Below are 20,555 nucleotides of genomic sequence, written 5' to 3' on the forward strand. Positions count from 1 at the left end.
AAATATTTTGACATCAGTGTACCCCACCCATTTCCACAGAATTTCCGTTGCAAATGGAATACACAATTGGACAAGGAGCTAAAAATAGCACAGATGAGAAAGAAACCGAAGTTTTGGGCAAGCTATATCAAGCATCACCCGAGCCCCTGGAAAACTGGCCTTTCGTGGCTGATGCTTTTCCTTCTTCTGTAGGATCCGCGCCAATCCCCCAGGTCTCTGGGTACAGTGTGGGCCAGGGCATGGGGTTGGATAAGAGTGAGGCCATCACCGACCAGCAGAAGGCAGCAGGAAAGGTTGGCATTGAGGTCAATGGTCAACTGACCCAGAGAGGGCCTAATGTCTCAGTGTCTGAAACTGAGCCACTCGAACAAGTCAGATTCGGCCAGGACCTTGAAACCAAGAGTGTGGAACGCCAATTCCAACCCGGATGACTCCAGTGGGCCAGCAGTCAAGCCAGCTTCGGGAAGAGTGGATGGACCTGTTGAAAACTGCATGATAGGAGTGGTGAACCACAACTCTGTGAAAAGTTTGCAATCAGCCAAGCCAGAGCTACCAACCACAACCATTGAGCTGAGCTTGCCCGAGATGACTTGGAGAACCCCCCCTTCGCTGACCTTGAAGACGAGGGCTTCAGATATGAGCTGAGTGACTTGAAGGAATGCACCTTGAACCGAGGGTCCTACCAGCAGAAGGCCATGAGGCGGGCCATGTCCGAGTGTTCCCACCTGTCTGTTCCCCAGACCCTCAACATGGCAGACAAATACCCTGACCCCAGTGGGCACGAGAACACTGGCCTGCCAGCCCCCACTAGCAAAAAGAAGCTTAAAACATATTGCTGGCGTTGACTCATGAAACAGACTCCTAACCAGAGAACCATTTCCACAAAACGAGGGGCTCAAGCTATGTTAGACCATTTCTTTTCTGTATCCTGCTAGTGCTGTCATCTACGCATACATCTAGCCAAGTTTCAAACGGGCGTGTTTCCGGAAGAGTTAATGGTCAAACACTGCACAATGGTTTGTATTTGTCATTATTATGAAACCCATATTTCACTATGTTTTGTTTACTAATTTTCCCCTCTCTCGCACACCCTTGTTTTTCAGTGTAAAGTATTTCATTTCACCTGTCTACCCGTGTCGCCTCTTCGGGTTAGATGCTGGTTGGGAAAGCTGGTTGCACTTTTAGCTTTTAACAGGAGCTCCTGACCTGGCATGTGTTTATAACATTTCAAAGCCTTCCTCTCATAAAACAGATTTGGGTCCAAGCGCTTTCGCTCGATTCAGAACTGCTTCAAGATGTTGTGTCTGCATCTCTCCCTTATTCACGCACTCTGGAAGGTGCCCCCTCCCTTCTTTACAAGCCATTGACCAATTCACAGACTCCCGGAGAGAAACTTTCAGGACAATTCAATCTCTCCGGGGTATTACTTAGCAAAACCCTTTTCACTGTCAGCAATCGCCCCCCTGCCTTAAGCATATCCCTACCCCCCTGCCCCCAACCCCTCTCTCTCACCAACTCACCACCGACTCCCTCCCAGTCTACGTTACAGCGCTGGGCATCTTTTTCCAGTGGGAGGCGTCTGCTGTTGCAAGTTAAGTGAGAATGTAATGCCGTCCTCTGCCGCAGTGACCTTAAACTTGAATGCGGAAAGAAGGCGTCTTACCCTGCTAACTCCTCGGCACATTTTATAACTCCAGTCTGTTTAAAAGACCCGCTAGGGCCCGTGTTGTGCACAAAGGCGCTGCTGTATGGGACGGCATGCAGCAACAAGCGGGCAACCTCACACAAGGAGGTTACACATAGAGACGAAGATTACTACCCTTTGGTGGGGAGGGGGGAGTCCGGCCATTACCAAAGCTGATGCCTTCAACATCCCAGTCTGACAGAATTGAAGAGACGGACAACAAAACTTAAAGCCAGAAAGGGAGGGGGTACTCACAGAGGGACACATGCGCACACACACAAAAGTTCTCACAAACTGAATTAAATATTGAGACAGTGAGGGTGTACAGAGAAACAGAAAGTCAAACATGAACACTGAATTACTGCCTGACTCATACTGATAGAGATAGTGGGAACAGTGAGCAGGCAGAGAGACGCCTTAATAAACCTCCTCACCCCCCACCTAATTACACACACACACACAAAGAGACATGCACACAAATAAACTGAAGCAGAGCTCCAGGCAGGCACACGGAAACACATGCGTCCATGCAGACTCCTAGGGGAAACACAAACGGACACCGTTATGCACATGTATGAATTGGTTAATCTGTGGACGGGCCTATTTCCTGCGGAGACGCCGTCCTGGCTGCTCTTCACATATCCACTGGACCCCCCCCTTGTCTCCCGGAGAGGCTCATGGATACATTTTTATCAGGCCAACCGCATAAAGAATGAGAAGAGACTTTGACCAAGACACGGCGGAATATGTCAAGATATAGAAAGAAAGGGAGTAGGAAGGGCGACGGGGTGGGGGAGTTTTAATAAAATGAAAATAAAACGTACCTGACCGTGACTGGTCCACGCCGCCTCTGCTTCTGCTCCGCGCCGCCTCTACTTCTGCTCTGTGACGGTGTCTCAGGCAGCCAATCCAGACGCTGCATTAGCAGCGCCAGGATTGGCTAGGGCATGGAGACGGCCCGCCCATTAGGAGACTGGGGGCTGCTGCATGAAGCAACCCTCGGCCTCTCGAGTCCCCCCTCGCTCTCCCATGGGAGTAGGTGGCTGGCTTGTAGTGCGCATGTTCGGGCTGGTCATAAAAATGACCTGCCCAAAATCGAGCATGCACACACTATTGCAAGCGCTGCTGTCACTCAACCCTTGCTGCGCAGCCAGCCATGCCCCCGCCTCCACCCCTTCAGCGGCCGATTGACTGAGACTGCCAGTGCCGACTGCGAGCGGAGAGATGAGCGACTACGTTGCTTGCCGCTTGCGTGAATGGGGCCATGTGGCTAGTGGGGCAACGCCCCAGTGCCCCAATGGACGCACCGCCACTGATGTAGTGTATCATCAAATCACTGAAAAAAGTTATAGTTCCTTTTGTTCATAACACATTAACATTTTAATATAACCTCGGGTATCCCCTAACAAGCACAGTTAAAGTGAAGTTAAACATATGATTTTCAATGGAAAAAACACTGAAATTCGACAGTTATCGACATCTATGCAGCCAAAACCCATCCCCAAAGCACTGTTCAACCTCACTTGTTACAGATGCCTTAATTGTTCTGATATATCAACTCACCTTCGGCCAAGTACTATGCCCAGGCCTTGTGTTAGCCGTGCCCCGGTGGCCTCAGCTGTGCGCCATGGGGGTAGGCCACAGGGCCTCCTTGTGGACACAGCCCACTGCACATGGCTATCTGACATACGTATTGGGGAGCAATAGCTTGGCTTCCCTTTAGCCTGACCTCTACAGAGCCCGGTATGGAAATTAACACTGCCTTTGGCTGTGCGCAGAGGTTGGTGAGCACAGGCCTCTCATTCAGTGATTTCCTCCGACAAGCCTTATTGAGGACATTGCCCATAGAGCATGTCCTTCAGCCATATGAATGGGGGTTGAAGGGAGGCCTAGCTTTTTGCCAAGCCCTGCACCCAGCTCCTGTGTGGACTCAGGTCCCACTCAACACTACCAAGCACAGCTCTCTCATCTGCATTGCCTTCTCAGGTGTTCTCAGAAAGGCAGACTTTGTATTTCAAGCCTCTTTGGTAAAGCAAGAATGATTTTAATTTCACAGCTGGCTCACCTTCAATGGTGAGCCTAGTGAGATTTAAATTGCTATACCTGGAAATGCAGTGCATTTTACATACGTTTTTAGGTAGTACAGAGTTACAGTGCCTAGGCCATCAATTATGTCAATGGTGAGGTTATATGTGATGTCCCCATTGACGTCATTGATAACATTCTTTGTGATGTGAGCTGGAACGTCATGTGTGCCTTCGTGAGCCGTAAGTGCACTGGGGGTGAGTTGTGGTTGCAGAGGAACCCATAACTGGTGAATATCAGAGGTGTAATCATCTCTATAGCTTCACTTTAACTGTGCTTTTCCCTGAAACAAGCACAAAAAGCTTTCAGTCCACCATCCAGTGAAATTTGTCAATTATGGTTAGAGATACGATTCTGTTGAATGCTCCAAGTGTTTTTCTCGTTGGAAGCGTGGTGATGTGGCCTTCTAGAGGTATTGGAGTCAGGCGTGTGCCTGTCAAGGATCAGGTTAGTTCTCTGGAATGTCCAACAGCATCACATATCATTTAGGATTAGACTCTAGATCCCAACTGTATGGGAGAATGGTGTGATGGTCATTGCCAAATAAGGGAAGAATTGCATTTTCTCAAGATTCAAATGGCTTAGGTACATCAAGTTACCTGCAGAATAGGGAAAAGGTGGAATGTTTGGAGAACAGGGCTCTGGAAACTGTGCTTACAGGAAAACTAGATGGCACATCACAGTTTCCTCACACACATTCACTTCTTGGGTTACTTGATGACTTCCGCGAAAACTAGGGGCAAAGGGCAGGTTTTAGCCCACTGCCAACATGGAGCAGATGTTCTGCATAGCAGCTGTGGCTTTTCGCTCTGCTTAGTTCACACCAATGCACCTTTATTATTTTCTCCCTTTCAGGCTACCTCCACCACCCTGCAGATAGGGTTTCCCTTTAGTTCCACTTCCTTGGTCTGCCTGTCCTGTTGTTGTCTTCTTGTTTATTCTTGCTTATACTTTAGAATTTGACTGGCGACCTGACGGTCTTCTGGCATTCTATGGCTCATGCGTGGTTTCCTGGTCTGTCCGGAGCTCAGTACAGCACATTTTGTCAGTGCCATGGGTTAGCATTTCACTCTGTATACCGGTTATTATTGGCATTTCTAAATTAAGCCCTATTACAAGCTCCGGATTGCCACCGTCTTCTTGAACTACCGCTGCTCTCCCATTACCGAAGTCCTGGGTTTGCTTGAGAGGGGCTCATTGGCATCGCTTACTGAGACAAAGCTACCTACAGGGTGAATCCAGTCCAGGTTTTCTCCAACCCCTTTTCTCCATTTTGTCCGTATTCCTCAGTATGAGCTAATGATTTAGGGACATCAGCAGGGGTTCTCAGCAGGTATGAATTTCTGGGGTAAACAGCATGTTTTGAGATGCTTCTGACATTGTGCTGCATTCTGGGATCGTGGAGGTCATTTGAAAGTAATAGCTCAGATTTCTTCTATATTGCAAGGCATACTTATGGAAATAAATTCCCCTTTTGTACTGTTTAAAGGTGGAACCTAACTAACTTGAGCAGCAAATCTACTAAATTAAACTGAAACACATTGATTCCCTTATGTTTGATTTGTTTTTTTCTTCTACAGATGAATAATAAAATAAAGAATAGAAGCCATTGATGACTGAATAGGCATTGCTTTTTTCCTTCATTTCTTTTTTTTAGTACTATTTAATAAAAGTACTGAGATTATGTGAGGGGATGGAGATTGATTGTGTTTCATTACATTAAAGATAGATAACAAGTTCTTGCAGGTCATTCCAAAGAATCCTGCACGTTTAAAATATTGGAATATGGTCTGCTGGTAATCTTAATACCAGATCCATGATTTCCACAACACTTTTTTGGCAAGTTCAATATCAGGGTTATAATATTGGTATTTAAAATACAGAATTATTTTAAAATGTGTACTATTCTTCATAGAATTCTTCAAACCCAAATTATTTAGAAAATAACAGGGCACTTCAAAAGTGCACAAGAATTTTAAAAATATGTGTACAATTGACAAACTCCACAAAATCATTTAAAGAGGAGCAGGGAATGGCTAAAACACAGTGTACAGATTTAGATTTCTTAGGTGCACCCAATTTATTGAAAAACATGTTGAATTAATTTAAAAAGTGAAAATATTTTTTGAGTACAAAGAACTGTTTATAAAATATTGCACTAGATTTAGTGAGCTGCTCTTTGTCACTTCTGCCACCCTGTGCCCCATGACCCTCAGGCGTGCTATGGTCGTACCTGCCCTCCAGGTCCCTGTGCTCGAGCTCCAGGGCTCGCTGAGCCGCCTTCAGTTTGCCGTGTTTCTCCATCAGTCCCTCTAGATCTGCGCCCTGGCGATCGTGAAGCTGAGCCAGTCGTTCATGGTCCTTCAGCAGTGCCTCGTGCCGGGCCCTGGTCTCATCCCGCTCCTTTGAGGCTGCTCGCTCCTCGCCCTCCAGCACAGCCAGGCGGCTCTGCAGCTGTGAAGCCTGGGAGGTGAGAGAGGCGTTCTGGGAGCTCAGTGCGGAGTTTTCAACCTATAATAAGAGGAGGAAAAGGGTAACAGGAGGGTTAGCGAAGTACAAAACAGCCAATCAAGTAGAATGATATGTGAGCCAAGTCTTTCAACTATTTCTAGTTCTTTTAGGTCCTCATTACGAGTGGCCAGGTTTTTGATGTAATAATTATCGGATGGATACAATTCGACAGCAATGTTTTTGGATTTAATCACATGAAATATGTATCACATATTCCAGGTGTTTGGGGAATAACAGAGATTTGGTACTTATTGCAGCAAAAATCTGCATGTCGCGGTGAAAACCAGGTCTTTTCCCCTTGTTAAATTCTAGCAGGTGTGAACTGCTGGAATTTAACAAATGGTACGATCTTTATTGCATCTGGTAATTGCCAGGTGCAATAAACATCGCACCACTAGTGATTGCAATCCATGCGCAAATAAGTGATTGTGAATGTATCATAATTTATCGCAATTGCGGTCGCAAAACATTCTTACATAGGGTAGAGACTCGCTATTAGCAAGGGACACCCTTGGCACGCCCCTTCCTAATAGCGATTCGCAATTCCTAATTAGCGTGTCGCAAATAAATGGTGACACGCTATTTAGGAATTGTACATGGCCCAGTAACATTTTACATGTACAAACGGGTCGCAAACCCGTTTGCGCATGCAATTTAGGGTCGTACATCTGGCCCAAGATGTCTAGTGACTCCTCCCTTAGTCCACAATGCACCAGGACAAAGACTCCACATCAGTTTGGTTTTTCCCTAGAGGGTGAGTAAATTTGTGAAGCATAGTCAAGAAAGATACAATATATGTACTGTGCATTGTGGAGGTTGAAAAATGGAAAACATCTTGGATCATCGCTCACTTCCGACGAGAAGGGAAGGCACTTATGAAGCTACAGCACTACTAGCCTTGAACAGATGGTTACATGGTAGCATTTTCCATTCATAGCATGTGTGGCTGTAGATACACATACTCTGCATAGACTGTAAAGCAGTACCTCCCGCAAGCGGTGGCTAGCGAGCAGATGGTGCAATTGTTTGAAACAAAGTTCTGGCTCCTGACAAGCTTAAATAACCACACAGTAGTGTTTGGTGAATTTGTGTGGTATCAGCCAGGTAGCTACCTTACAAATGTCTGCGGTGACACTTTGGCATTTTGCGTTTTGCAAGGTACCAAACAGATCGATTGTTGGAGGGCTGCATTTGTGCAAGTACTTGTGAAATATTTGGGGATTCCTCTCCGATTTGTGGACTTGTTGATATGTCCTCTTTAACAGGTATGCAAAGTCGCTGTCCACCCTGCCAGGTGTCCGCTAGCAGTAGAATGTGATTCTAAATTGGCACAATGCCAAATATTTTGGGCCAATGCTAACAGCTGGAATGATTAGGTGCCCATTTTCCTATGGATGTAATATATTGCTGGCATGTGGTCCAACTTTAACAGGACTGTTTTGCCTTGATTCAAAGAGTAAAATGCTTTGAGTGCTAATTGGAATTCTGGGAACTCCAGGTAATTAATGTGACAACCCCGTTTTTCTTGTGTCAAGGTACCTTGACCAGTTATGTTGCTGAAATATGCTCCTCACCCCATGCATGAGTTGTCTGTGGTAATGGTCACTTGCACAGCAATACATTTTTGTCTTTCCACCGCAGGAGTGTGTGCTGGGTTCTGGGTTTAGGGCTCTGCTAACACTAAATCTTCCCACTGACCATATACTTGTGACGATTGCCTTGCTAGACACTTTTGCAGTGGATGCATTTGTTCCCACTTACATGCTGCTCTATAGCTATGCACGAAGCCACCGGCCCTTCATTGAGCTCACTGTAAGAGGACGTGGTATTTGAAAAAGAGAAAGCAACTTTCAGAATGCCACCATCCTATTTTGTTCCAGTGACAGCTTTCAGAACAGATCCCTAAAAGGGTTGGATCTGCCATGGCTTGAGATGTAACTTTTTGACATCGACAGTGAACCCTAGCCTGTACAACAGGGTTGCTACTGCCTGGGAAGTGTGCGAATAGAAGTAACAAAAGCAGTCCTTAAACCAATGAGAACCTGGGCATCTAAAGGATAATTAGAAAAATGGTTTATTAAGTTAATTTCATCAATAGCTTGATCTTTTAAGATCATTTAGTGAATATGGCAGGGACACAAGTCGTACAGAAACATACTTTAGAAGACAAACATGGAATGCCTGCATTAGTCGGACATTTCAAGTGCTTGAATTGCGTTGTGTGTTAATCCATTACAAAAACAAAAAAATTCAACATGCCATGATTTGGCAGGAATTAAACTTTTTTCAATTGTAATTAATCAAAGTGGCCATGTGAATCAATTTACATACGCTAAGGACTCAGCAGGTTAAGAAGCGCCTAGGACAGCATAGGAGCAGAATTAAATGGAAAGTGCCAATGCCCCTCTTGTGACACACTTTGTGGAGTATAACCATGGTGCAGATGAAAAAAGTGATCGCTCACGCCTCCCTATCAGAGACAGGAGAGAACCTTTGTGCTATTCTACAACGACTGGAATACCAGTGGGTAGACCGATGTGATTCCATCACAAAAGGACTGAACTCCAAGTAGGAACTACATCTCCTCCTCTGATTAATGGACTATGTTCTACCATCTTCATGCAAAGCTTGGAAAACACTTTGACAAGCTTTAAGTGACTGAGGTGGTGTACAAACTATGTGGAACGGTAGTCTTTTGAAGGACTATGTATGGTACAGCGGTCCAACATTGTTTTAAGAAGTTGGTTTCGAGTGCATCTTCTGGAATCTCATGCAATTGAATGGAATCCTAGTAATTTTGTATACACTGTAGATATCCACAGCATGGCTGCTTTTCTTATGTTTATTTGTGTTATAGTCACAATATAATTACCATATGTAATGTGATTTATTTACCAGCAATATGTGCAACAAGGATACTGTAGCATTCATTAGTCTGCCTTCGATAGTCAGTAGCAGTTTCCGTGGGTCCATGATATAAAATTCCTGATTACAATATACAATTCTTTACCGCTGATACATTTCAATTTATTATTTTCTTATTGTCACTTTATTTCTATTTTGATCCTAATTCATCTTTATCTTTATCTGTTTTTACAATGCACCGCAATTTGCTGCTCACGTGCCAAACCGCGCTTTGGGTATTTATCCACCCTTTTCATCCTCAGCCGAAAGCTAGGGGATTCCAAAGGGGTGCTAGTGACGGTGTGCTGCTTCGCGTTTACCCGGTTGCGAACTTAAGTAGCTGGCACAAGTCTAGATCATCGACTGGTTCCGTCTCAGGTTGCTTCCTAAATGGATCTCCTGTTTCACGGATGCTAACGCGCCTCTCAGACGCCGCACTCATGCTATGTTGACACCGCTTGGGTGGTAAGTGCCCTATGCAAGCACTCCCGATTAAGTACTTAGCACTCTAAAATTCTCTTGGTAGTGGCTGTATATTTTTCTGGTACCCCTACCATCCAAGTAAGTTAAGCATCAGTCATTGATTCTCACTAATTGGTGTCATTGAGTAATTTGCACATTAGGTGATGCTCACCTATATCCCGCACTACATATTGCCCAATTAACAATGTGTTAATTATTTACTGTACTGTACAGATACCCTGAGACTATTATGGATCCAGTGGCCCTCCTGTTCTCAGGTTATTTTATTCTTAACACACTACAGCCCCTGACAATTTCCTCTAACACACTCTTTCTTTAAGTAACTAGATTACAGTTTATTCTTCTTCCAGGTGTCCCCACCTGACTTGAATGACTCACCCTTTTACAGCCTTAATATGTGTGCTTCATAACACACTCATAAGTGCTTGTTTGTACACAATCAAAATATGCTTGTTTCTATGCGCTTTTCCACATTGGGAAACTGCGCAAAATTGTCGCCTTGTCTGTTTTGTGCATATTGTATGTGGTATTTTCCATGACTTGTAAATAAACCTTTGTAATTTGTGCTTATCTTGTGGTTTACTTAAATCACTCCTGGAGCTTTAGTGTGTTTTTCTTGTCTACATTAAATTTTTGCCTAGAATTTTTCTTGGCCAATTGATAAAATTACTTAACTGAAATCCAAGTAAACCGCTGTTCTATTTATACTTGAGATGGGTGCTAGGCATTGCTCTTGGCTGCAGATTTTTATCAGCTAATCGTCCAGGTAGAGAACAACATGAATGGTGTTTCTGTGTAGTACACAGCTACCACCGGTAGAGATTTGATAAAAACTGTACGGGCTGTTGTGACCCCAAAGGGCACAACCTTGAATTGGTAGTGTTACAAGAATGCACAGATACTGGACATGTGCTAGATGTATTGGGATGTGGAAGTATGCGTACTGCAGGTCGAAAGTCACCAATTTATCACCTGTTCAGAGCAGTGGAATGACATACTGCAGGGTGATCATTTTGAAGAGTTCTGACAGGATGTATTGGTTCAAGGGCCTGAGGGTACGGATAGGCTGCTGAGTTCCATCATTTTTGCGGATAAAGAAGTCCATGAAGTAGGCTCTTTGGTGATGGCACCTTTGGCTAGGAGTGCTTGTACTTTCTCCTGCAAGTCACAATTGTTCATGATTCATTTTGTGGTGACTAGGTGGCATGTTTGGTGGTGTGTGACTCTAGTCAGTACCCCTGCTGCACCACTGAGCGATCCCATTTGTTTGAGGTTTTTTCCTCCCAGGGCAGAATGAATAATATTACTCCCCTCCAGACAAGTGTTGTGTGATCGGAGGAATAATGGGTAAATCACTGCTTGGAGAAAGATGTGCTCTTGCCAGAGCCACTCCTACCCATACCTCTACCATTTCCACAGATGTCACTTTTACTGAAGGATTTGGTTTCCTAAGTGTTCTAAAAGAATAGCCACTGATATCCCTGCTTTTGGTTAGAATATGATTTTGGACATCCTCTCGCCTCCTGCTTACGGAAGGCAGACTTGGGCGTTTGGGTTTGAAGCAAGTCGCTGTGTCTATTTTGATTTTTCAAGCCTATCATTGACCTGAGGGAAACAGATACTCATCATCTTGGTGCTTTTGAACCACTGGTCTAATATCAGATATTGTGGCCAGGCATGGTGTTGAAGCAAGATGCTAGTGTTAATGTCTGTGGTGACAGTGTCAGAGGGTTATAAACAAATATTGGCACTAGAGATTACTTCTTCCTGTAAGATAAATTCTTGTCCCCTCTTGCAATAAACCTAGGGGAGGTGCTTAGCCAACTCATCCAATCATATTGAGAGGGCAGTCCTACTGAATTGGCAACACTTCACTCAGTGGATGCCCCCACAGCAAATCGCTTCCCTGCAGCACTACTTTTCTTGCACTACTTTACAGTAGGAGGACTGTGCGAGAACCATCCCCGATTTTCTGTGCTGAAGATTTCTTTCTGGCAGAGTGAACCAGCGAAGAGTCAGGTAGATCATGGCCTCTGATGTACACCGGGTCACCCGGGGCTGCTTTCGAGGTGATGACTGCCACCTTGACTGGGTCCTTGAAGTGGTCACTAATGCATTCGGGCATCCTTTTTAGACAGGCAGGAACAGACAGCTGTGATTACTGAGGCAATGGTGGTGTGTAAAACCGTGGGAGTGGTGTTGGGGTGAGAGGTGGTTGCTGAGGCTGGGGCCTAGGGGAGAGGAACTGCCCTGAGCGATTGCAACCCTTGCCTCTAACCTTCTTGGGAATAGGATAGAAGAACAAGTTAGCTACCTTCTGTAACACCTTATCTGACAGAGACTCTATCTAGCTGCAGATTCTTTACCTCAGAATATTCCCCAGGCGTCAGACTGGATCGTGAAAAATGTAATGAGCAGTACCCCTGCACGCCGGTAGGTGGCATTGTTCAGCTCCGCATGCATCATGGGCTCCAGAAATCACATGTGCAGTGCCTAAATAGGCTCCACCCCAGCGCCCTGACGTCAAATTAGTTTCGCTACTTTCAACAACATGAAGCATTTAGCCATGAGGAAACCTGACCAATGGTGTAAACTCTGAGATGTATTGGCCAAAAAGCAACCCAGAGGACTTGCGTGATCACTCTACCAGAGCTAAGGCTGCAACCACAACATTAGCTTGCGGAGTTCCTGTCTTGGATATCTGTCAGGCAGCAATGTGGGCTGCTTTGCATATGTTTACGAAGCACTACTACCTGGATAGTCAAGTCCAGCGTGAGAGAAGCTTTGCTCGTTCGGTCCTACAGTATTTTTCGTTGAATCCGTTTCGCAGCCTCACCTCCTGGAAGGTCTTTCTTGCGTATATGTTCTAAGATAAGGCATCTGCCATTCGAAGTCTGTATCAGATGAACAAGTTACTTATCTGTGGTAACGCCTTATCTGGTAGAGACTCTATCTAGCTTAAATTCCTTACCGACCATCCCATCATCCGCGCTCTGTGAACAGATTTTGATGCAGAGCATTATCCATTGTGAGGTGGTTCATTTCTGCACCGGCCTCCCTTTTTTGACTCCAACATATCACACAAAGAGTTGATCGTTCACCCGAAACTCTTTTGCACGGTCAAGGAAGAAGACAACGCTCTTTTTGGATTCAGCCGATGGTATCTCTCTTCTTCTTTAGAGGGATATGACAAAGCATAAATGGGTAGGTAGAGTAATAGACTGGCCTACGTGGAAATGAGTTACTACCTTCTGTAAAAAGGAAGCTCGAGTCCGAAGGACCAGTTTTTCTGGATAGATGGTAAGGTACACAGGCTTTGCAGATAGTACCTGTAACTCACTGACTCTCCGGGTAGATGTTATCACCACTAGAAAGGTTGTTTTGTTGGTTAGCAATCTGAGTGGGCAGTTGTTGAGCAGTGCAGAAGAGGGCGCACATCAAAAAGTAAGAAACAAATTCAAGTCCCATGAAAGTATAATAAAAGGTGCTGGTTGAAACATATGTTGGAGGCCTTTCAAGAAGTTATGTATAATAGGGGATTTAAAAAGGGATGGTTGGTCTGGTAACCACAGAAATGCAGAGATGGCAGAAAGATAATGATTCAATGTGCCCAAAGAAGAGCCCTGATAGGCCAAGGAAAAAATAAACAGGAGCACTTAGGACCAGGGTGCAGCTAGAGGATCAACATTACTATGTAACAAACTTGCTACAACGGCAGGAGTATACCGTCTTAGTGAAGGTTGGCTTTGCTGCCAAAATAACATTGCAGACTTCAGGCGGAAAGTCAAAATTTGTCAACCGTCACCGCTCAATCGCCACACAGAAAGGCAAAGCTTATTCAGGTTTGGGTGCAGAACCCTGCCCTGTTGCTGCGACAGAAGATCACCCCGAAGATACGGCCTGATCGGAGGATCGATGCTCATGCTCAACAGTTCAGGATACCAGACTCTCCGCGCCCAATCTGGAGCCACAAGAATGACTTAGGCCCAGTCGTTCCTGATCTTCTTGAGACCTCTGGGCAGGAGTGGCATTGGTGGACAGGTGCACAGGAGGAAGTAGCTCCACTCGAGGTGAAAAGCGTCTCCGAACAAGAGCAGCCTTGGAAACTCCAGCACACAAAACGACTGATATTGAGCATTCTTGGTGGTGACGAATAGATCTAATGAAGGCTCTCCCCACTCTTGAAGGAGGCCTTGCGCCACCTCCAGAAGAAGAAGATGCCACTCATGATCCACTAGGGATTGATGGCTGAGGTGCCCAAGCCCAGGAGTGACGCATCTGTCACTACAGTTAGTTCCATTTGGGGAAGGGAGAGGGGTCTGCCACTGACCCAATCGCGGTTCATCAGCCACCACTGCCAATCTTTTGCAATTCCCTCCAAAATCTGGATCATGTCGGAGAAATTCACCTGATGCTGTACCCAATGGGCCTTCATGTCCCACTGCAGAGCCCGGGTGTGCCAACGGCATGAGTAACAAGTAGGATGCAAGAGACCATGAGGCCCAACAGCCTTTGAGTCTCACGGAAATCCAAGATAGAGGCTGAAACGTGGGTATCATAGCCTTAATATCCTGGACTTGCCGCTCAGGAGGATTGGCCAGAACCTGCACAGGGTCCAGAACAGCTCTGATGAAAGGGAGAATCTGAGTAGGAGCCAGGTGTGACTTCAGCACGTTGACAGGGAACCTCAGTGAGTGCTCTTGGTCCACTGTGAACCACAGGTAACGTCTGTGGGCAGGCAGGACGGGAATGGAAAAATATGCATCCTACAAGTCAAACTCTACCATCCAGCCTCCTGGGGCCAGAGCAGGCAGGACTTGCGCAAGCGTGAGCATTTTGAATTTCTCCTATTTCAGGACGATGTTTAGAAGGCGCAGGTCTAGGATAGGACGAAGGCCTCTGTCCGTCTTGGACACCAGAAAGTAGTGTGAATAGCAACCACAACCTACTTCTGATGCTGGCACCCTCTCTATGGCTCACTTGGCCAAGAGAGCCAGTAGTTCCTGATGAAGCAAGTAGAGGTGGTCCTCCGTCAGCCTGTCCTAAGCGTGTGACATGGATGGAGGGGTGGTCCCAAAGGGGAGATAGTAACCTCTTTGGACGAGCTGCAAAACCCAATGATCTGATATTATTAACCCCCAGTTGTGAAGTTGATAGCATCTCCTGCCCCCCACTGGATGCCCATGATGGTCGGAGGGTAAACAAAGGAGTTTTGAGGTTGCTGTTGCCAGGGGGGTGGTGGACTGACCTGACTTGTGGCTAGTTGTCCTACGTGGTCTATGGGAACCATGTCCTTGCCCATGAAAAGATTGGGAAACTTTCTGGCTGAGGTGGATGGGAGGGTAGAGACATGGTTTAAAGCCCCTTCCGTGGCAACTAAAGGGGTGGAAATCAGACTGGGGTTGGCAAGGGCCATGGAAAGGCCCAAGGCCCTGACCGTAGCCCTGCAGTCCTTAAAGCGCTCCAGTACTGAGTCCACCTTCTCTCCAATCAAACGAGAGACATCAAAGGGCATGTCCATGAGCAAAGCCTGGATATCCCCTGAAATTCAGAATCATTTTAAGTGACTGAGTCGGGAATTTAGAAAGTCCTTGATAAATTGTATTACAGCAAAAAGACTAAAGCATTAGCTATCAAGACTGGGGAAACAAAAGAAATGTAAGAGACTCCCTAGAGTGTGAATTTAAATTACTTAAAGAGCAGTGTTCAGCTATTTCCTTTATAACAACAGTTCATTCCTCACCTGTAGTCTGGTATTGAGGGCCTGAAGGCCACCAGTCTGCTCCTGTATGGACAGGCTGTGCTTTTGGAGCATCAGAATCTGTGACTGCAGATTTCCCAACTGTGATTCCAGCTGTGTCACCTGTGACAGCAAGGCATTCTTCTCTGCTGCTAGGGTTGCATTCTGCATAGAGAGGAAACGCAGAAATGGGGGGTCAGTAGGGTCAAGCATATATAAGACGGAGGTCACCAATATAGAGCTTGCATGACAAATGACAAACTTATGAGAATGCACTGGACTGGTGGAGCAGCAAGTGTGTCCTTTGTTAGAATAGCAAGTGTGCCCTTTGTTAGAATAGCAAGTGTCTTAAGGTGGTCTGACAGAGCTGCATGTGGGATCCAAAATGGGAAGGCTATGTGATAAGGCAGGCCAGAAATGATGTGCAATGTCAAAGTAGTGTGCCAGGCTACAATTGCAGGGATGTTACAGATCAGAATTAGTATGTTTTGGCATGACTGGGAGTGAGGCACCAAATACTGGAACAGCAGGTGTTGCTGCAGGTCAGAATTCAGGTGCATTAGCAAAGCAGTTCCGTTGCATTTGTTACAAATGAGTAGGGTGTTATGCAGGATTAGGAGGCATTGAGAGGGCTATTTGCATGCGCCAGTACTGAAATGGACGTTTGCTGACGTGGTTGGGTGTTGGATGTTCTAGACCTGGAAAACCATCCTTTTTAGATACAGCGTGCGCTCCTTACTCTGCGTTCTAGCTCAATCAGACGGCTGCCTACAGCTTCAGTCCCAGGATCGACCCTGCAAAGGCCACTATAGGATTCCTTTTCGAGCATCTTCTCTTCTTCAGATGGTCTAGATGACTCTTTATTGACACTCTCTTCATCCACAGGATGGTTAATATTGGTCTCAATAGCTGACTTCTCATTTCCAGATGGGCTGATGTGAATCTGACCCACCACCTCCTTCTCTGAAGCCAAGCTGCTAAGGTCCTTTTGCACTCCATTCTCCTCCCCAGCACATTGGTCATGAAGATCTTTGGTAACTTGCTCCTTCCCAGACTTGGTGTATTTCTGTGTCTCATGCAAAAAACTCCAGGTATGCTGAGCACGTTTGACCTGTCAAAAAGAAAGAACATCATGGTGTAAAAGGCAGACAGTGGGGTATTTAATAATAAAGCACATTTAGAGGTAATCATTTGCAGGGTCGTTTGAGAACAGATAAGGAGTCCTATCATCAAGGGATGTGATTGAAACACTGGTTGCACAGTATGCTGTAGTATAAGTTCTTGACATAGTTTTGACTACTGAAATTTATGAGTGCTGATTGTGTGGGATGGGGGAACCACTAGATTAGTAGAATAATGTAGAAGCACTGTTTTGGCAAGTGAGACATTAATGCTCTTTGTGGGGTGCACTGTAAATGACCTAGGTGTGGGAGATTTTGTAGGGTGGTGTTGAAGTGTTGGCTGTGAGTCATGGTGTAGGAGTACAGACTGGAAGATCATGTATGACAGTTGGTTGTGTACAATGGTGCAGAAAGGCTGATTGTGGGAGATGGTCTATGAGTTCTAGCTCAGTAAGAAAGGGCTGAAGTACAGGTTGCATAGAATGGTGTTGGAGCACAGGCTGTAGAAGATGGTATAAGTTAACTGGCTTTAGGGTATGGTGTATATGTGCTGGCTGTGGAATTTGGTGTTGAATGGTTGGTTGTATACATTGGTGTAAGAACGCTGGCAGGCAAGAATGGCACCGAATCAGTAGTTGTGCAGGATGGTATAGGATTGCTGCATGCGAAGATAATATAAAAGGGCTTGCTAAAGGTAAAAGCGTAGAAGTGTTTTCTGCGGTATGGTGTAGCATCTCCATACATATTGAATTCAACTTGGTAGCTACACTGCATTAACTATAACTCACTTCTTCTCCATGCACTGCTTATACCCTTTTAAATTGTATCGGTTATACCAAATAAAATATTGTTATTAAAATAACAGTCATGCTATTGCAAATCCTATCTTTTGTCAAAACACAGTGCATGGTAGAGTGGCGAGTTATAGTTAATGTAGTGTGGCTATGCTGTTGAATACACTTTGCACAGAGGTATGTAAGTTATAATAATTTGAAGGTATCTCATAAATCATAAATTAAAGGTATAAGTATAAGTTTAGACATTTAAATATTTGTGTACTTTAACCTTTTTTTGTAGCTAAAGAACGAAGTTTTATAAATGTAAGAGTGGTGCGTAAATTGAAAATTTAAGGTATAACTATAACTGAAGAATTGCTAATGTTAGTGTATTTTAAGTTTGGAGTAGAGTGGGGTGGCATACAGTGGAGTAGCATTGAGTGGGGTGGCGTAGAGTGGAGTGTTCTAGAGTTGACTATTGTAGAGTGGAGTGAAGTGAAGTGAAGTACAGTGTAGTGGTGTACAGTGGAATAGCGTACAGTGGAGTGGGGTAGTGTGGATTGGCGTACACTGGAGTGAAATACAGTGGAAAAGTGTACACTGGAGTGGGGTAGAGTGGAGTGTCGTGGAGTGCCGTACAGTAGAGTAGCACAGAGTGAGGTACTGTGTAGTGATGTTAAGTGGAATAGGGTAGACTGGAGTGGCGTACAGTATAGTGCCATAGAGTGGAGTGTTATAGAGTAGAATACCGTACAGTGGAGTGTTGTAGAGTGGAGTGGGGTAGAGTGGAGTAGGGTAGACTGTAGTGATGTACATTGAAATAGCGTACTGTAAAGTGGTGTAGACTGAAGTGTTCTTGACTGGAGTGACATACAGCGGAAAAACGCAGAGTGTAGTGGCATAGAGAGGCGTGTCATACCGTGGAGGTAGTGTGAAGTGGAGTGGTGTAGATTGGAATAACATTGAGTGTTACTGGAGTACAGTGTAGTGACAGAGTGGAGTGGCATATAGTGGAATAGCGTACAGTACAGTGGCATAGAATAAAGTGTCATACAGTGAAATAGGGTAGGGTGTACAGGGTAGAGTGTACTAGGTTGAAGTGGACTGACTTAGAGTGAAGTGGTGTACAGTGAAGTGGTGTAGAATGGAGTGATCTACAGTGTAACAGCGTACAGCGGAATATCGTAGAGTGGAGTGGACTAGACTGGAGTGGTGTGGCATAGAGTAGAGTGGTATAGGCTAGTGTATCATACAGTTGAGAAGTATGCTGTGCAACAGGGTACACTGGAGTGGTGTACAGTGCAGTGGCTTACACTGGAGTGTGTTAGAGCGGAGTGGCGTACAGCGTAGAGTGGAGTCGCATTGAGTGGAGTGTTGTCGTACAGTAGAGTGAGGTACAGTGTAGTGGCGTTTAGTGGAGTAGCATAGAGTGGAGTGGCATTGAGTGGAGTGGTGTACAATTTAGTGCCATAGAGTGGAGTGATGTAGAGTAGAATATCGTAGAGTGGAGTGTTGTAGAGTGGAGTGGGGTACAGTGTAGTGGGGTAGACTGTAGTGGCATACAGTGAAGTAGCGCACAGTGGAGTGGTGTAAAGTGGAATAACAATGACTGTTACTAGTGTACAGTGTAGTCACATAGAGTGGAGTGGCATATGGTGGAATAGCATACAGTGGAGTGGCGCAAAATGGAGTGGCACACAGTGGAATAGGGTACAGTGATTTGGCGTATCATGGAGTGGAATCCAGTGCATCTGCTTATCTGTTGGAGTAAAATCCCCATGCATTGCATGAATGCCCTTTTGCTTGCTTTGTGGACAACAAGAGAATCAGGTGGAACATTTCTGAGAATATGTATGGGGATTTACAGAGCTTTTATTTTTCTCCAATCAAGGTGATCACCTATGCTTTCATTGGATCCTTGATGTTCTTTGTGGAGAACTTGTGTATGCCCTCGGGCATAGACAACAATTGTACGTTCCACTCTGTTTTAGAAAGGATCATCCTTCTCTTCCACCACATGAAGCTTAACTTTGTGGTGATCTGTCGCTCATCGCATGACTGTATGATATACTGCTGTGTCATCGGGTGGTGATCGTTTGACAGGATTTGACTCCAAAGGTAGGTCATCTGGAGGGTCTACATTATAATTATGTCAAGGGTTTTCACCATCATACCTGAGAATTTGGTCCTCATATGGATCTGGGAGGTTTACAGTGGGGTCCTAGTCTGAGTCTAGTTGAACAGATTGGGCGGTGATGGGAGAGTGATGGTAATGGTGTTGTGGGTTTCCTAGGCTTCCTCTTTGGTATAAAATAAGCCCTGCACTTCTCTGAGATTGCTTCTTCAGAGTTGAGGTGGACTTTTTTGTTGTGTTAGCCTGTTTTAGGAGGCCGTGCAAGCATCAGGCCTGAGACTGAGACTTTGCTGTATGTCAGGCTGGTCACTGCTATGCTAAAAGTTGTGTAGTCCCATCAAGGGAGAGCACAGTTAGAACCTGGTGTTAAAACAGGTTAATTTGCTAATAACTGTGGTATCCTTTTACCAATTCATCTTAAATCTGGAAGACATTTAATGTATTTAGTCATTTGTAGGTATGTATGGTAGGTTTTGTGACGATCCCTTAAAAGCAGGCAATGATAAAGGGAGGGGGGGTCAAAATGTACTTCTTGGCTAATAACTGTAGTCCTTTTTAATCTGCTTGATATTGGGTAGGCTGATAACATGTTTAGACTAGTGAAGGAATCTCAAGTTTCATGCAGATCCAACATCGGGGTAGAGGGATCAAAGTTAGAGGGGCAAGTTACTGATTTTGAGTTTTTGTTTCATGCAAACTTAGAAAGGGTGTTACAGTCAAGGAATTGGAAGTCAAAATGTCAATTTGCTAATAACGATGGTGCTGTTTAATGAATGAGTCTGACATTTTACAGGTTGTTAGCCACTTAAGTCCAGCACAGGGTTTTCTGTTTTCAATGAGATCTGATAAGGGGAGCAAAGTTAAAGAGGAAGCACAGGGGAGGGGGAGGAGGGGATAATCTTTGAAAATGGCACCAAAATAAATTCAGTGCAATTTTGTAGATCTGCATGTTTGGCTTACTTCTGATATGTTTAGTTTCAAGGAGATACTAGTCAAGGGGAACATGGTTAACGTTGGGCAAAAAACTTTCATTTGCTAATAATTTTGCCACCTTTTGACAAATTTGCACACACTTTTACATGTCAAGTTTTCTAGTAGTATATCAAGTTGAGCCCAA

General features: G+C 45.0%; 1 protein-coding gene across 1 annotated transcript in view; it reads right to left on the bottom strand.

Annotated features, from left to right (window-relative positions):
* The window catches only part of LOC146798677 (girdin-like), a 439,241-nt gene that overhangs the window by 136,796 nt on the left and 281,890 nt on the right, over positions 1-20,555 (bottom strand). Inside the window, exons 18-20 of the mRNA XM_085625977.1 lie at positions 16,147-16,518; positions 15,411-15,572; positions 6,003-6,280 (exon numbers count right to left, since the gene is read on the bottom strand). Of these exons, the coding sequence (XP_085482103.1) occupies positions 6,003-6,280; positions 15,411-15,572; positions 16,147-16,518 (812 nt within the window). The remainder of the gene's footprint in view (positions 1-6,002; positions 6,281-15,410; positions 15,573-16,146; positions 16,519-20,555) is intronic.

This window comes from Triturus cristatus, chromosome 9 (assembly GCF_964204655.1).
Source record: "Triturus cristatus chromosome 9, aTriCri1.1, whole genome shotgun sequence".
Classification (NCBI taxonomy): domain Eukaryota; kingdom Metazoa; phylum Chordata; class Amphibia; order Caudata; family Salamandridae; genus Triturus; species Triturus cristatus.